At 48.0% G+C, this 14,664-nt stretch overlaps 1 protein-coding gene across 6 annotated transcripts in view; it reads left to right on the top strand.

Annotated features, from left to right (window-relative positions):
• Gng4 (G protein subunit gamma 4) overlaps positions 1–14,664 on the top strand; it is a 58,974-nt gene that overhangs the window by 15,756 nt on the left and 28,554 nt on the right. Inside the window, exons 2-4 of one of the 6 annotated variants that reach the window (XM_029570371.1) lie at positions 6,312–6,426; positions 6,563–6,815; positions 8,313–8,421. In XM_029570371.1, coding sequence (XP_029426231.1) covers positions 6,721–6,815; positions 8,313–8,421 — 204 coding nt within the window. In that variant the 5' untranslated portion in view covers positions 6,312–6,426; positions 6,563–6,720. The other 5 variants (XM_029570370.1, XM_008847032.2, XM_029570372.1 and 2 more) reach the window with 5 other exon arrangements.

The following is a 14,664-nucleotide window of genomic DNA, read 5'->3' as shown; positions in this document are numbered from 1 at the left end:
TGTGAGTTTCAGAGGTACCTGTCCATGATCAGGCCCCAGTTTGGCAGAGTGGATCTGCTCACCTGGTAACCAGGGAAGAAGGAAAAAAAAAAAAAAAACAGGGGTTGTCAGGATCCCACAGCCCCTTCCAGAATACACCATTCTAAACAAGCCTTTGCCACATGGCCTGGGGGGCGGTTAATCAAGATCCAAAGTACAGTATGTCTCATGATCAAATGGAATATATCTTAGAAACAAAAGGCCAGGAATAGGGATACGCAGTTGAGGGACTCCAGTGATTCGTGTGCCTAAAGCGAAAGTGGGAGGACTAGAAATGAGGCTGGGAAGGAAGGAGTGAGGGGCCAGAAGTGGGTAAGCCTGAGAACCCAGCCTTGTTAGCCACCTGTATTGCTTCCACAATCATCCAACTAAGAGACACATGCTCTAGCAAATGACTACAAACTCAGAGGAAGAAAACACGGACTGACAGTACTACAGTTCTTGAGGTCAAAAGTCGAAATGTGTCTCCAGGGGTTGAATCAAGGTGTGGCTAGGCCATGTTCCTTTAGAGGGCATTCATGAAATTCTGTTGTCTTGCCTTTTCTAGCTCCTAAGGGCTGCAGACTTTCAAACTTGCCCCCTTCCCCTTTAAGGCCATGGTCATTGAATTTTCAAGTCTTTCTCTGATCTATCACCAAGTTCCTGTCTCACTCTTTCACTTATAAAGACCCTGTGATCACATCAGGCCTACCAGATAATCGATGACAACCTGTTTATCTTAACATCAGCTGCATGGAGGCTGAAGAGGTGTCTCAGCAGTTAAGAGCACTGGCTGCTCTTGCAGAGAGGTCCCAGGTTCAGTTCCCAGCACCCGCAGGGCAGTTCACAACCATTTGTAACTTCATTTCACGGGGATCTAACACCATCCTCTGACCTCCCTGGGACCAGGCATATACATAAAATGAAATTGAATGTGATCTTTAAAAAAAAAGATCGGTTTGTCAACAGCCTTAATCCCATCTGCTACCTTGATCCACCTTGTCACAGAATACATGTTCACAGGCTCCAGGATATGGGGAAAGCCTACCAGAATGGAAACCAGATAAAATGTTACACATCAACTGTGTTGCCTGGCAATATACTTATGGTGAAATGGGCTCTGGTTGGTAAATAGAATATAGACCGGAGCAGCTGTGAATGGACTTTAAATACCCGATGGAAACATCACTTTGGACTTCTGTGTCCTGTGTCTGTTTGGCATCTGTGTGAGAGTAGGTATTAGTGGATCAGGAGGATGCTGTGAGGCAGTCAGGATGTAAACTAAGTGACCCAATTCATAAAATGCATTAAGGTTCGCTCTGACGGTATTTAATTTGCATAGTGGTTCAAGCTGGGGTAGAAAAGTTGTGTCCCTGTGAGGAGCATAAGGGGACAATGTGCCCACTCAACCCAGAGCCCTGGCTGTCTGGGCATGGTGATATCTGTTTCCCTGAAGCACTCTTCAGGAATAAGACTTTCATTCAGACATTCAGTTCTATCCCAGGATGACTGAGAAAGAGCAAAGTTGTCATGTGATGCTAAAATACCACTTTAGATCTCTATGAGAAAGAAAAAAAAACTGCTCCTGACAGCTAATGGCTGCTGGTAGGTCCACCATGCTCCAGTGGATGGCCCCACACACATGAGTAAATGGGCAGTACAAATTAGACTCGGGCTATAAAAAAAAAACGATAGAAAGTTGGGAGGGAGTCAGAGGCAGGATGGATCTGGGAGGAGTTGGTGGGAGTGGCTGGAGAATATGGTCAAATACACTGTGTGCTTTATGAGATTATCAAAAATTAATAAAAGTGTTATATTTTTAATTTACTTTTATTTTATGTGTCAGAGTGTTTGGCCTGCATGAATGTAAGTGCACCCAAGTTATGCAGTGCCTATGGAGGCCAGAAGAGGGCATTAGATTCCCTGGAACTGGCATGTGGGTGCTGGGAACTGAATCCAGGTCCCCTGCAAGAGCAGCCAGTGCTCTTAACCACCTAGCCATCTCTCCAGCCCCAAAATACTATAGGTTTTTAAAAGCAGTGTAGAGATGAAGCAAGTATTGTAAAAGATTAACAATTGTTCAAGCTATTGGATAGGTATAAGGTTGTTTGATTTCTGATTCTTTCTACTTTGATTGTAGATTTGTTTTTTTTTTTTTAAAAAAAAAAAAAAAAAAAAAAAAAAAAAAAAAAAAAAAGAAAATAAACCCTTACGTGTGGGGAAAAGAAACTGCCGGCGTGCTTGCCTGCCTTTCTCCTCCTTCGTACCTTCCCTCCCTCCCTCTCTCCCTCCCTTTCCCTCTCCCCTTTCTCTTCTCCTTCTCCCTCTTTCTCTCTCTTCCTTTTTCTTCTTTTCTTACTTATTGAGGCAAGATCTTACTAAGCATCCCAGGCCAGCCTCAAAGTCAGCACCCTCCCGCCCTCGGTCTCCCCAGCTCTGACATGACAGACGTGCGCCCCCCCCCCCGGCAGCTGCATCATTTCTTCTGCAGTGGCTGTGACTTGCCTTTTGAAGTCACAGGTGCCACAGCTAACATGACGTCTGTGGTTGACCACTCTAAGACGTGGACTCAATGGGTGACGACACCCTTGTGACAACTCAAGTTCAACTTATCTAAAAGCTGTGATGAGAGAACCTTAAATTCAGGTGCCCCACTACTCAGGACAGGACTACATCCTGAATGTGGCTAAGTAGAAAACACATTTATCACACCCTCCCCATCATACATCATTGCTGAGCATCATGGCCCAAAGCATCCTTGGGACTGTGTCTGTACACACTGTTGCTACCCCTGGCTTTTGTTTGCTTGTTTGTTTATTTGGTTGGTTGTTTGTTTCAGTGCTAGGGACCTCACCCAGGGTCTTGCACAGACCAGACAAGCACTCTACCACTGAGTCCCACCAAGAGCCCAGATTTCTATATCTCTGCATATCAGTAGCTGGGGAAAGATTCAAATTCAAAAGTAGTTTCTACTGGGTGTGCATCCCTTCGGAACCATGGGAATCTGGAGCCCTTCAGTGAATGAACGGCTCGGCCTGTGGGCTGCTGGGCTGCAAGACCTTACAGTGAAGATGGACCCTTCCTTACATGGCTGCTTGTAGCCCCTTCATCTGGAATCAAACCTCAAAACGTATCTGCACAAGAGACACCATGTAATCCCAGAAGCAGTAACTGTTCACCACTCAGGATGATGCACCCAACCTGGCAGTCTGTTCCCTAGAAGTTATTCCCACCGTCATGAGAGAATCCTTGCTATAATCATGCACCTGTTACATTTGATCTCTCAAACAGAGCTTCTTACTCCTACAACTTTTGAACCAGATTTCAGAATCTTTTCAAGGCAGCAGGGTTCACACACCAACCTCTATTGAAATACTACAGTGACTGGTGAGGGACTGCTAATGACTAAATTCAGAGTGCTATCTAAAGGGTGATCTAAAGGCTGACGCGCCAGCCCAAGGAAAAGGAGCCAGGATGCTGGGCAGCTCAGCTCTGATGACTTTTCACCCTTCCACTCCTGTCCCATCCCTGGGATCCTCGGGCCCTCATGAGCGTCCCAGTCACCTGGAAGATGGTTAAACTGCTTCCTACTCCCAGGGTTCTGTTCAGTCATTTAGAGTGGTATTTGTGAATCTGCATTTAAGTGAGGAAAGATGTATATTTGTCTCACAGTTTCAGAGGGTTTCAGCTCCCATGGTGGGAGCATGACAGAGCACCTCAGTTCATGACTGTGGGAGAGTATGGAAGAGCCTGTTCATGCCAAGGAGGACCAGAAAGCTGAGCATCTGTATTTCTGGCAGACCTCAAGGGATGCTGATATTGCTGATCCAGGGACTAACGGGCACCTGCCCTACCTTGGCATTAGAGATATAGAAAATAAAAGGGCCTCTGACCTCCCACAGCTCCTTGTCTGTTGATGTCCAAGTGGTAGACCTTTAATGACCTCACAACGGAACCACAGCACCTCGCTTAGAAATGAACATATTTGGGGTGGGCGAAGCTGTTTTTGAAAACATCATAACAAAAGTTAGTGCCCTTAAAAAGCCACTTTCTCCAGCATGGCTAGAGATCAAAGGAGTCAGCTGGCTGAATCCCCTCCCTACCAACCACTTGCACATTTTAAGAAATGGTGATGATACAAGGACCATGTCTTGAAGTCTTACTGGGGCTAGGAGACACTAATGGGCTGATGTCCGAAAGGCTTTCTAAGCAGTGGTTGGAAGATGAAGGGCAAATGCCAAATAAACAAGGAAAGTTTCATCTAGTTTTTTTCTGAAGTTTTGTTTCTCAAAGAGTAACCAGAATTCATCAGAGAGGTACCCAGAGAGGTGTGGTAATGGAACAGTGAGGGCCATGTGGGCAGTGACTCCTTCCTACTTTGGTGTCTTGAGGGAAGCCTCTTCACCTCAGACTTACCACAAAGCAGGCTCTGGCCCTCCCTTTGAGTGGTGGGGGGGGGTGTCAGGAGCACAGTGGAGGACCTGTGGCACTGCTCCTAGTCTCCTTTAGTTAGGATGCTCTGGGCTCCCATGGTTGGCCCTGGCCAACCAGAATGAGATGTCATGCTATTGAGCATGTGAACTGAAACCAGAAAGCAAAATAGCTTTCAAGGGTATTTGTAGCAAAGTAAAAGAGTTTTCTACTAGCATAGGGATGCATAAAATCTAAGCACCTTTCTGGGAGGCTTTCAAGTCCAACAAACTATGCAAAACTCCCTTTATCCTTGGTACCCAAGACCCCCAGTGGACATGGATCTGTACATCACAGATAGTACAGAGCCTAAGTATACTCAGTTTTGTTTGTTTATTGTGCTTATAGATCTGTGATCAAGTTTGACTTGTAGATTATGATTAAGTATGGTACCTGTTGAAGGCCCACTTTCTGGTTCATAGGTAGACCCTTCTCACAGAGTCTTCATGGTGGAAGAGCCAAAGGGTCTCTTGGGCCTTTTGGGTTTTGTTGTTGTTGTTGTTTTTGAGATAGGGTCTCCCTTGTGGCCGGCCCTAGCTGGCCTGGAACTCCCTATGTAGACCAGGCTGGCCTCAGTCTCACAGAGATCCACCTGCCTCTGCTTCCTGAGTGCTAGGATTAGAGGCATGCACCATACACCCAACATGAGCCTTTTGGGGGACACTAATCCCACTCCTGAGGACTCCATGCTCAGGACTTCACTTCCCAAAGACGCCACCTCCTAATACCAGGAAGGTTATGGCTACACATATGAATTTGGAGACAAAAACATTCAGACTACAGCACAGGTTAAGGAAAGCACATCAGACACAGCTCCAAAGTGGCATCCAACCAGAAGGGATCAATTGGACAATCAGCCCATTCCTGTTGCAAATTCACTGGGGTCCCTAGCGGTGGATACTCTTAGGCAGCTCACTCAGAGAGCCCCTGAAAATGAGCACCCCCCCATTAGAGCCAGCCATCCTGGAGGGATTGCCCAAGGTGGGCAGACTGTCTGTCCTGTGGAGACCTATAAAGTCACTTGACCTAGTTGTGTCTTCTCTGTTAAATGTGCCTTAGTTGAGACAAAGTTATTCCTAATCCTGTAACAACACACACCAACATGAATCTCATGATCCTCTCTGGGGAAACATATTGAGATTGGTCTTTATTTTCTTTGCTTTGATTTTTCTCTGTCTTCATAGTTTTCAACCATGAGTGCGTGTGTGCGCACGCGCGTGTGTGTGTATGTGTGTGTGGTGTGTGTGCATTGTGCGTGCGTGTGGTATGTGTGTGTGTGCTTTTTCAGTTTTTGGTTTTTGGTCTCTGTGTATCTGAAGCTCGCCTATAACTTATAGTTTTCCTGTCTCAGACTCCTGACTATTGAGATGACAGGCAGGCTTTCCTAGCTGACATATTTTTACATTAAGAAAAAATATTTAATATACAGAAATACCACAGTGAACATATTAATTTGTACAATTGATAGGTGTTTATCATAATTCTAAAAAGAAAGCACCTATGTACTGTCTCCACTTGGCGGGCATTGATAAGAGGGAAAGGCAGAGAGTCTGGGCACACAGAGCAAGCCCACCTGTCGAGGCCCATGGAGGCCTTGACTTCAAGCTTGCTCCTCAGTCTGTCCTACGACATCTTGGAAGTTCTATTCTGCCTTTAACTCACTGTCTTCCCCCAAGGCACAGGGACAGGTCCACACAGGGGACACAGGAGGTGGTATATGAAAGTCCCTGGGCTTTATAGGCAAAGCCACTGAGCTTGGGCAGGACAGCCGAGGGAGCCCAGGGGGACCCTGAGCACAACACGCATCTCTCTTGTGTTTTCAGGAGACCCCCACACCCACAGCAGGACCCTGAATCGGCCTCTCTTCTCATAGCTGACCACTGCTACCACCAGCCTGTGTCCCCTGTGTGGACCTGTCCCTGTGCCACCTCTCAGCAGGTAAGAGAGGGGCTAATCCTGTCCAGGAATGTTTCTCTGCAGAGTAGGAGGGTAAGACTCAGGAATCAGGGGCCTTGTGGTGACAGAGATTCCTCACACCATCACTTTCTCATCCTAGACTCCCTCTTCCCCACAGCAGACCTGGGAACATTATTAACCCTGGGGATATGATAACATCCACCACCGCAGAAATCCTAGCCCTGTCCTGAGTCCGTCAGATCAGCAACCCTGGGATGGAACTACCTCATCCTGACTCCCATCCCAATTGGGAATTTCCTGAGTTGGGAGTCACTGATGCAGCCCACCAAAGGCCCCTGTGTGACCTGTCAGTATAAATGTGCCCCTGTGTGCCCAAAGAGACTGGCTTCCAGGCGCTGGAGGTGGCTCTGGTTGGTTGGCTCATTTTTCCTTTTGCTTCGTGTTCCTGAGGGCCAAGTATCCATCCGGTCAGTGTTCCCTGGTGACAGCATGGGTGTCTAGCATTGCCATAAACACGTTGTGGAACTGTCTTCAGAGCATAGCAGGCACTGCCATCTTCTGTGACTACTCAAAGATGACCTTCAAGATGGAGCCTGTTGACCTTCCCTCAGAGAAGGGAGAGGAGGTCATCAGACCCTCGCCTGAGATCCAGCCACCCCTCTGCCCCCCTGGCATGTAAATGTAATTCTGACCCCACTGCACGTGGCCTCTGCAGATGCTAGAGTAGATAGATGGTAGAAGGTAACTGAAGGGAGCTCCATCTGTGCAGTGCTGGAAAAGTCATCACCCATGTTGGGATTTTTCTGTAGTGAGGCTACTTTGGGTCACCAATGCTCCTGTAGGTAACCCCTCACCCTTGTTCAGTAAGCAAGCCCCATAAACTCATTGGTTCTCAAGCTGGACTGAGCTGGAATTGTTCCTTTGACCACTCATTGGTACCCCATCTTGAGGAAAACATGTTTGCTTACTGCCTTCCAGGAAACATTCATACCACAGCCCCCTTTGTCCCTAATGCACTTATTGGACTGGGAAGGGCTATACATGCTCAGATGGAGCATGTAGATGTACAGCTGCTGGTGGACTAGGAAAGACAGAGACATCATTCAAGTGGAGCCTAAAGGCCTCCGTGGCGGAGGTACGGGGTACCACCTCTGTCTCTAGCTCTAGTTGTCAAAAGCCATTTCCTTTCCCACTTCTAACCATCCCAAGTGGCTTGCCCTCCAGGGTGGCGACTCCTCCTTGAACCTTCTCCCAGGTCAGGTAAGGTACAGAGGGGAGTGGGTATGTTGAGCTTGCGGGGGCAGGACAGCCCAGCTGGGGCTGGCCAGAAGGTCTCTGGAATTCGAACTCCCCGTTACTTGTGTTTTTCCTGTGGCTGAGTAAATGTTCCCAAGTGAGATAGGAACCCACGTCAGCCAAATTCTGGTTTCAGCGGCTGACCGAGCAGACATCAAGAAAGCCCCGCTCGTGTTTTTTCTTGCTCTGTTATTTAAATTGCTTGTGAGCAAATGAAATTGCATGGTGGGCCAGAGTCTTAGCTCACTCACAGAAACCCCAGAGAATGTGGTGGGCACTCCATGACCTTGCCCCTTGCCTCCTGCCTCTCACTGTGCCCTGAGATGCCACCGTCCTTTAGGTTTGTGTTTGCCCCACACCTGGATCATTAATCTCCTCCAAGCAGTTTCTCCCTGCATGGGTGACAGTGTGTCTTCCTCGGGACAGTTAACACTGTAACATCTTACCTTAGCCATATGGTATCATGTGCATCAGGGCACGGGGACTTTCCGCCCTTTCTAGAAGAGGAAATCTGGCTGGGACAGAGTAGTTGAGGGTGGCAGGGAAGGAGGGAGACGGGGGGCACCCTCCCCCAGGACAGGAGTGGTCAGCTTCCTCCTGGTTGCTTCCAGGGACCGAAGAATGAAGGAGGGTGTGTTCAACAACAGCAGCACCAGCATCTCCCAGGCCAGGAAGGCTGTGGAGCAGCTGAAGATGGAAGCCTGCATGGACAGGGTGAAGGTAAGCACGCCCACATGCTCCCCCCTGCCCCACAGCGGCCCAGGGGGGGCCGCCCCGCACCCCCCCCCCCCCTCCCATCTCCCAGGCCAGGAAGGCTGTGGAGCAGCTGAAGATGGAAGCCTGCATGGACAGGGTGAAGGTAAGCACGCCCACATGCTCCCCCCTGCCCCACAGCGGCCCGGGGTGGCTCAGCCGCCCCCCCCCCGCCCTCTGCCCCCCCCACACACAGAGGAGTATAAACAGTGAGTGCTTGCTTGCTCCAGAGATCTGAGCTTACCCAAGGACTCAAATGATGTGAAATACAATGTGGGAATTCCATAAGAAGGCACCAAAAATAGACTGCTGCCCCCCCCAGCTGTATTTAACTGCTGTCAAGCCCATAAGGGGGAAAGAGTTGAACCCTGAGATCAGTCACAGCTTCTTCCCAGTGCAGTGACAGGTTGACAACATCACATGTTTTGACAGGTACACTGTTCAGGGTAAAGCAGAGCTGAGCTTGTGTGTGTCAGATACTCCCTGGGGAGAGTGAGGTGCCCACCCCCTCCCATTGGGTTTTTTGGGTCCCTTTCCACTGGAAATGCTGTGGGGAGACGAAGCCATGGTTTTCCTGGGCCAAGCATACAGATACATGCAGAGATGAGCTGGAGGCCTGGCAGTGTGTGGCTCTGAAATGCAGCTGGCTTGTGACTGTGGGTTAGGATCCCTGTCACAATGACACCAGGGAATGGAATCCGCTGTGCCAGCTGTCTTTGAGGCCCAAATCCAGGGTTTTGCTCAAACATCTGGTGTGTCAGCTCCTTTTCTCATTGCTGTGACAACATAGCTCACAGAAGCAAACTGAGGGAGAAAGGGTTTGTTTGGACTCATGGTTTGCGGGTACAGTCCATCATGGTGGGGAGACATGGCATGAGTGTGCTCCAGCTGTGGCTGCAGGAGTCGGAGCACAGCTCATCTCATCGCCTCCACAGTCAGGAGCCAGAGATCATGCTAGTGCTTGGCTCACTTTCTCCTTTTGATTCCATGCAGTATCCCAGGCTATGGGATGGCACATGGGATGCTGCACCCCACATTCAGGGCTGCTCTTCTCTCCTCAGTTAAACCTCTCTGGAAATGCCCGCACAACCATGCAGAGCCCTATGTCTGGGGTGATTCCAAGTCCAGTTGACAGTGAAAGTTAGCCATCATCACGTTTGGGATGCAAAAGAGGACCAATCCATGGACATGAGCAGCTCCTGAGGCCCCCTGCTAGAGTGTGGCTGAACGGAACCAGCTCACCCCTTTGCAAGCATGCTTGCTCTTTCCCTTGGGGCTGCAGGGCACGAGTCATGCTGGGAGTCAGGAAATGTACACAGAATTTGACACGCGTGCGCATGCAGCAAGGAAGGAGCGTGTGCTGTGCAGATTGGGTTACATGGACCTGCGACTTTGAGCATCTATGCCCTGTGTGCCCACACAGCCACACTATCATTTGGATCTGGAGTGCCCCCCAAGGCCCCGTGTTAAAGGCTTGGTCGTCAGTGTGATGCTAGTGGAGGTTGGGAAGCCTTAAGAGGTGGGGCCTGGTAAGGAGGTTCTAGGTCACTGGGGGTCATGGAACTCTGGTCTCCTCTATTTTTTTAACTCTGGGGGGCGGGGTATGTCAGGGGACATGCCACAGTGCACATGTGGAGGTCAGAAAACAACCTTGCTGTTCTCTCCTTTCACCTTTTGCATGGATTCTGGGACTCAAACTCAGGTCACCAAGTTTGCACAGTGAGTGACCTTGCCATCTCATCTCCCCTCTGGTCTCTTCTCTTTTGGGTCCTAGTCACAAGATGAATCACTTTGCTCTGTCTGGTGCTCCACTGATATGTGCTGCCCCCACAACCGTGAGCCAAAAGAAACCCTTTCTAGGTTGTTTACCTCTTGTATTCTAGTAGCAGAAAGCTGCGTAACCCAAACAACCGACCAGATAGCAGTCAGAAGGCAGGCCAGAGCAGAGTGAGGATAGCACCAGAGAATAATTGCAGGCAGGCGTCCCAGCGATTGGAAGGGACTTCAGAAGGCAGCAGCAGACAGACGGCTCCAGCTGTGCAGACGTGGCAGCCTGCACTGCTGAGGACGGCTCTGCACAGCAGGCCCTGAGGTTCCAGTATGAACAGGACACCTCCACTGTGTAGTGAGCAGAGATATGAGCCATGACTGGGTCAAACAGGACAGGGAAGGGTGCCCCGGCCCTGGGACCAGCAGGTGGTTTGGAAAAGCTGCCTACTAAGCTACTAGGGGAAGGTGCTCTATGCACAAGTGTAGATCTCAGAGGAGCTGGGCTGCAGTGAATGACAGATATTTGAGGGAACAGCCTGTCGCTGTAGATCTGGCTGTCAAGGGCAAGGAGGCAGCTGGAGCTATAAGCGGGGCAGAGAGCTGAGGTGGTGGGAAAGGAATACATCAAGAAAATGAGTGCAGCGTAGGCAGGAAGCATGGAATGGGGGGGGAGTGGCTAGAGGCCAGCTAGCTCCAGACAGAGGGCTGGGGGAGTGAGCACTGGTTCAGGCCATAGGACAGCTCCCAGGCCAGGGAAAGACATATTCTGCCACAACAGGTCATCGCCTACAAGATACCACCCAAGTCCCCGGGGGCCGTGTGTCCCCATGGATGGAAAATTCTCAGAGTCTTTTGGGCACACATGCAAACTCTAAGGGAGGAGGAGAATCATAAATCAAGCCGGAGGCGATGGAAGGGGCAGACAGCAGGGACTGTGTGAAGGAAGTGTAACCAATTGCAACAGCCCAGAGGGATGGGGTTCAAAGCAGAGCCTGCAGACTTTGCTCACTGAGGAGCTAATCCTGGGCTACCTGACTATACAGTACCTGAGGAACCATGGTTGGGCCTGCACAGCCACACACCTGTGTTATTTTTGCTTAAGCAACCTTGAACTTTTGTTTGCTTGTTTGTTAAGATTGGGTCTTGTGTATCACGGGCTGGCCTCAAACTGGTTATATAACCTGAATGTGCACACCTGATCCTCCTGCCTCTACCTTCCAAGTACTAGGATGACAGGCGTGCAGCACCATGCCCATCTACTCTTGAACAGTTTTGCTGTGACAAACTACATGTAGTTTATCGTTTCCCATTAAACTGGGGGCTGGAGAGATGGCTCAGGGGTTAAGAACACTGACTGTTCTTGCAGAAGACCCGGGTTCGAATCCCAGCACCCACATGACAGCTAACAACTGTTCTTAACTCCAGTTCCAGGGGATCCAACAGTCTCTTCTGTCCTCCAAGGTCATTGCATGACATGGGCACACTTACCTACATGCAGGCAATATACACATACACATAAGATAAAAATAATAAATAAGGCCGGGCGTGGTGGTGCACGCCTTTAATCCCAGCCCTCAGGAAGCAGAGGTAGGCAGATCTCTGTGAGTTCAAGGCCAGCCTGGTCCACATAGTGAGTTCCAGGACAGCTGGGGCTACAGGGAGACCCTGTCTCAAAAAGACCAAAAAATTAATAATAAATAAATAAAACCCCTAATAATAATTTCCCATTAAACCATTTCTAGATAAGTTGCAGCTTGTCAGGACCTGGTGTGTTTACATTATAAGTCATCGCCACCCTCCATCTCCAGAACTTCCCAAACAGAAACATCCCCATTGTCCCCTCCCCCAGTCCTAAAACCACCATTCCACTTTGTCATTGTGACTGTGACTGTCCTAGAGACATCATATAAGTGGGATAATGTAATGTCCATCATGTTGTGTGTCGCTTATTTTACATAGCATGGTGCTCTCAAACGTTCTATAATGCATTAGCACTTCATTCCTTTTTAGGGCTGAATAATGTTCCATTGTGTATATCCAGTACACACTCTGTTCGGCCATTGATAGACACTAAGGCTGTTTCCATAGCCTGACTGTTGTAAATACTGCCTCTGCGAACATGGAAGTGCACATTTCAGCATACTGATTTTGTTTCCTATGGACCTGTGAGTGGGGTTGTTGGATCACTTTCTGGGACTGTGAGAAAGTCAGTGTCTGTGTTGCTTAGTGTCAACCTCACAGAATCTAGAATCACCTAGGAGACAAGCCTCTAAGCATAGCCATCAGGGATTATGTAGATTAAGTTAGCCTCTGAGGATGTCTGTGAGGGATTATCTTGATTACATTAATTGATATGGAAAGACCCACTTTAAATTCCCCTGGGCTGGATAAAGTACAGAAAGTGAGCTGAGCACCTGCACGCATCTCTCTCTGCTCCTCCTTGTGGATTGAGTGTGATGCTGCCTCAAGCCTGCGATGCCCTGCTGTACTGCACCCTTGACCTGAGATCCAGGACAAACCTTTCCCTTGAGCTGCTCCTGTCGGGTACTTTATCACAGCAACAAGAAGAGAAACTACGTCAATTCTTTTATGGAGCTTTCTTCCTATTTGGGGAATAATATGAAATCTCTGTCCAGGAAACTAGTAGTTGCTTATTTTGAAAACTTTTGGAAGAAAAAAATGCATATATAAAAAGTTGAAATGATCAGTAACCACTATATTTTTTTCCAATTACCTCGTTTCTATATTTACATTATACAATTGAGCTGTACTGTACATTTTTGCTTTGTAACCTGGTTTATCACTGGGTAGTATGACTTAGTATTCATACTCTTGTAAACACCATTGCAGTGAATGTTTTCCCGTTGTCTGATGCACAGTCGTGAGACGCAGCTGCTCTTCATCCTGACGCATTTCACGTAATGCCACTTTTCAGTGCTTTTTTAAACAAAAAAGCATTTACTGGCATAAATTGTATATCTGATTATTTCTTTAAGATAAACTTCTAGGGACTGAAAATTACTTGATCAAAAGATACACATACACACACACACACACACACACACACACACACACATTTGAATCAGTTTTTCTCTATTGCAGCTGAAGAGATGGCTCAGCAGTTAAGAGCACTGGCTGCTCTTACAGAGGACCTGGGTTTGGTTCCCAGCACCCACAAGGCAGCTAACAACCATTCAAACTCTAGTTTCTGGGGATCTAATGCCCGCTTCTTACCTTCATGGGCAATGCACACACATGGTACACATAATACTTACATGTAAAACACTCGTACACATAAATTGAAAATAAAATTTTCAAAAGAATTTTAAAAGCTATCCCAGGACTAGACCAGGATGGTGCTGCTCCAGGGCTCCCTTCTTCCCTGCTTAACTAGTCAGAACCCACCCTCTTGGTCACCATCATCCTGCTGCAGGACCAGGCTGGTTCACATTGCAGGAGAGCTCCCAGCTAGCCTTCTTTGTAGCATATTGGGAATGATAGCAGATGTGTAACAGATATCAACAAAAGCCATTTGCTATAAGAAATACATGGAGGTCTGAAGTCTGGAGTCAATGTTGAAGAGGAGGAGCATCACAGTGTTACCATGGACATCACACAGAGAACAAGAGACACAATGAAGAGGACACATTGAAACCCACATGAACCCTAAATCACAGAAAATAGAATTCGGTGCCTTCACTGCCATTTTAGAATTTCATATAAAACATTCTCAAGGGGCTGGAGAGATGGCTCAGCGGATAAGAACACTGACTGTTCTTGCAGAAGACCTGGGTTCGAATCCCAGCACCCACATGACAGCTAACAACTATCCATAACTCCAGTTCCAGGGGATCCAACAGTCTCTTCTGTCCTCTGCAGGCATTGCACGACACAGGTGCACTTACCTACATGCAAATAAAAATAAAAAAATATTTTTTTAATGTTTTAAAGAAACATTCTCAAAAGTTTCTTCTAAATTTTTCTATATTCTCGATTGAACTGTCTATCATACAGTGGATCCATTTGAAAAGAAGAATTTTAGGACTAGAGAGATGTCTCAGTGGTTAAGAACACTGGCCACTCTTGCAGAAGACCCAGGTTCGAATCCCAGCACTGATATGGCAGCTAACAACTGTCCATAACTCCAATTCCAGGGGATCCAACAGCCTCTTCTGTCCTCCAGGGCATTGCACAACACTGGCGCACTTATGTACATGCAGGCAATACACACATACACATAAAATAAATATAATAAATAAGCTGGGTGTGGTGGTGCACACCTTTAATCCCAGCACTTGGGAGGCAGAAGCAGGCGGATCTTTGTGAGTTCGAGGCCAGCCTGGTCTACATACCGGGTTCCAGGACACCTGGGACTATAGGGAGACCCAGTCTCAAAAAGACTAAATAAATAAATAAATAAAAAATAAGAATAAAGTGAAC

This window comes from Nannospalax galili, unplaced genomic scaffold, assembly GCF_000622305.1.
Source record: "Nannospalax galili isolate Female #2095 unplaced genomic scaffold, S.galili_v1.0 scaffold1463, whole genome shotgun sequence".
Taxonomy (NCBI): domain Eukaryota; kingdom Metazoa; phylum Chordata; class Mammalia; order Rodentia; family Spalacidae; genus Nannospalax; species Nannospalax galili.
Note: the sequence above shows the minus strand (reverse complement) of the source record. Positions and strands in the feature narration are given on the sequence as shown.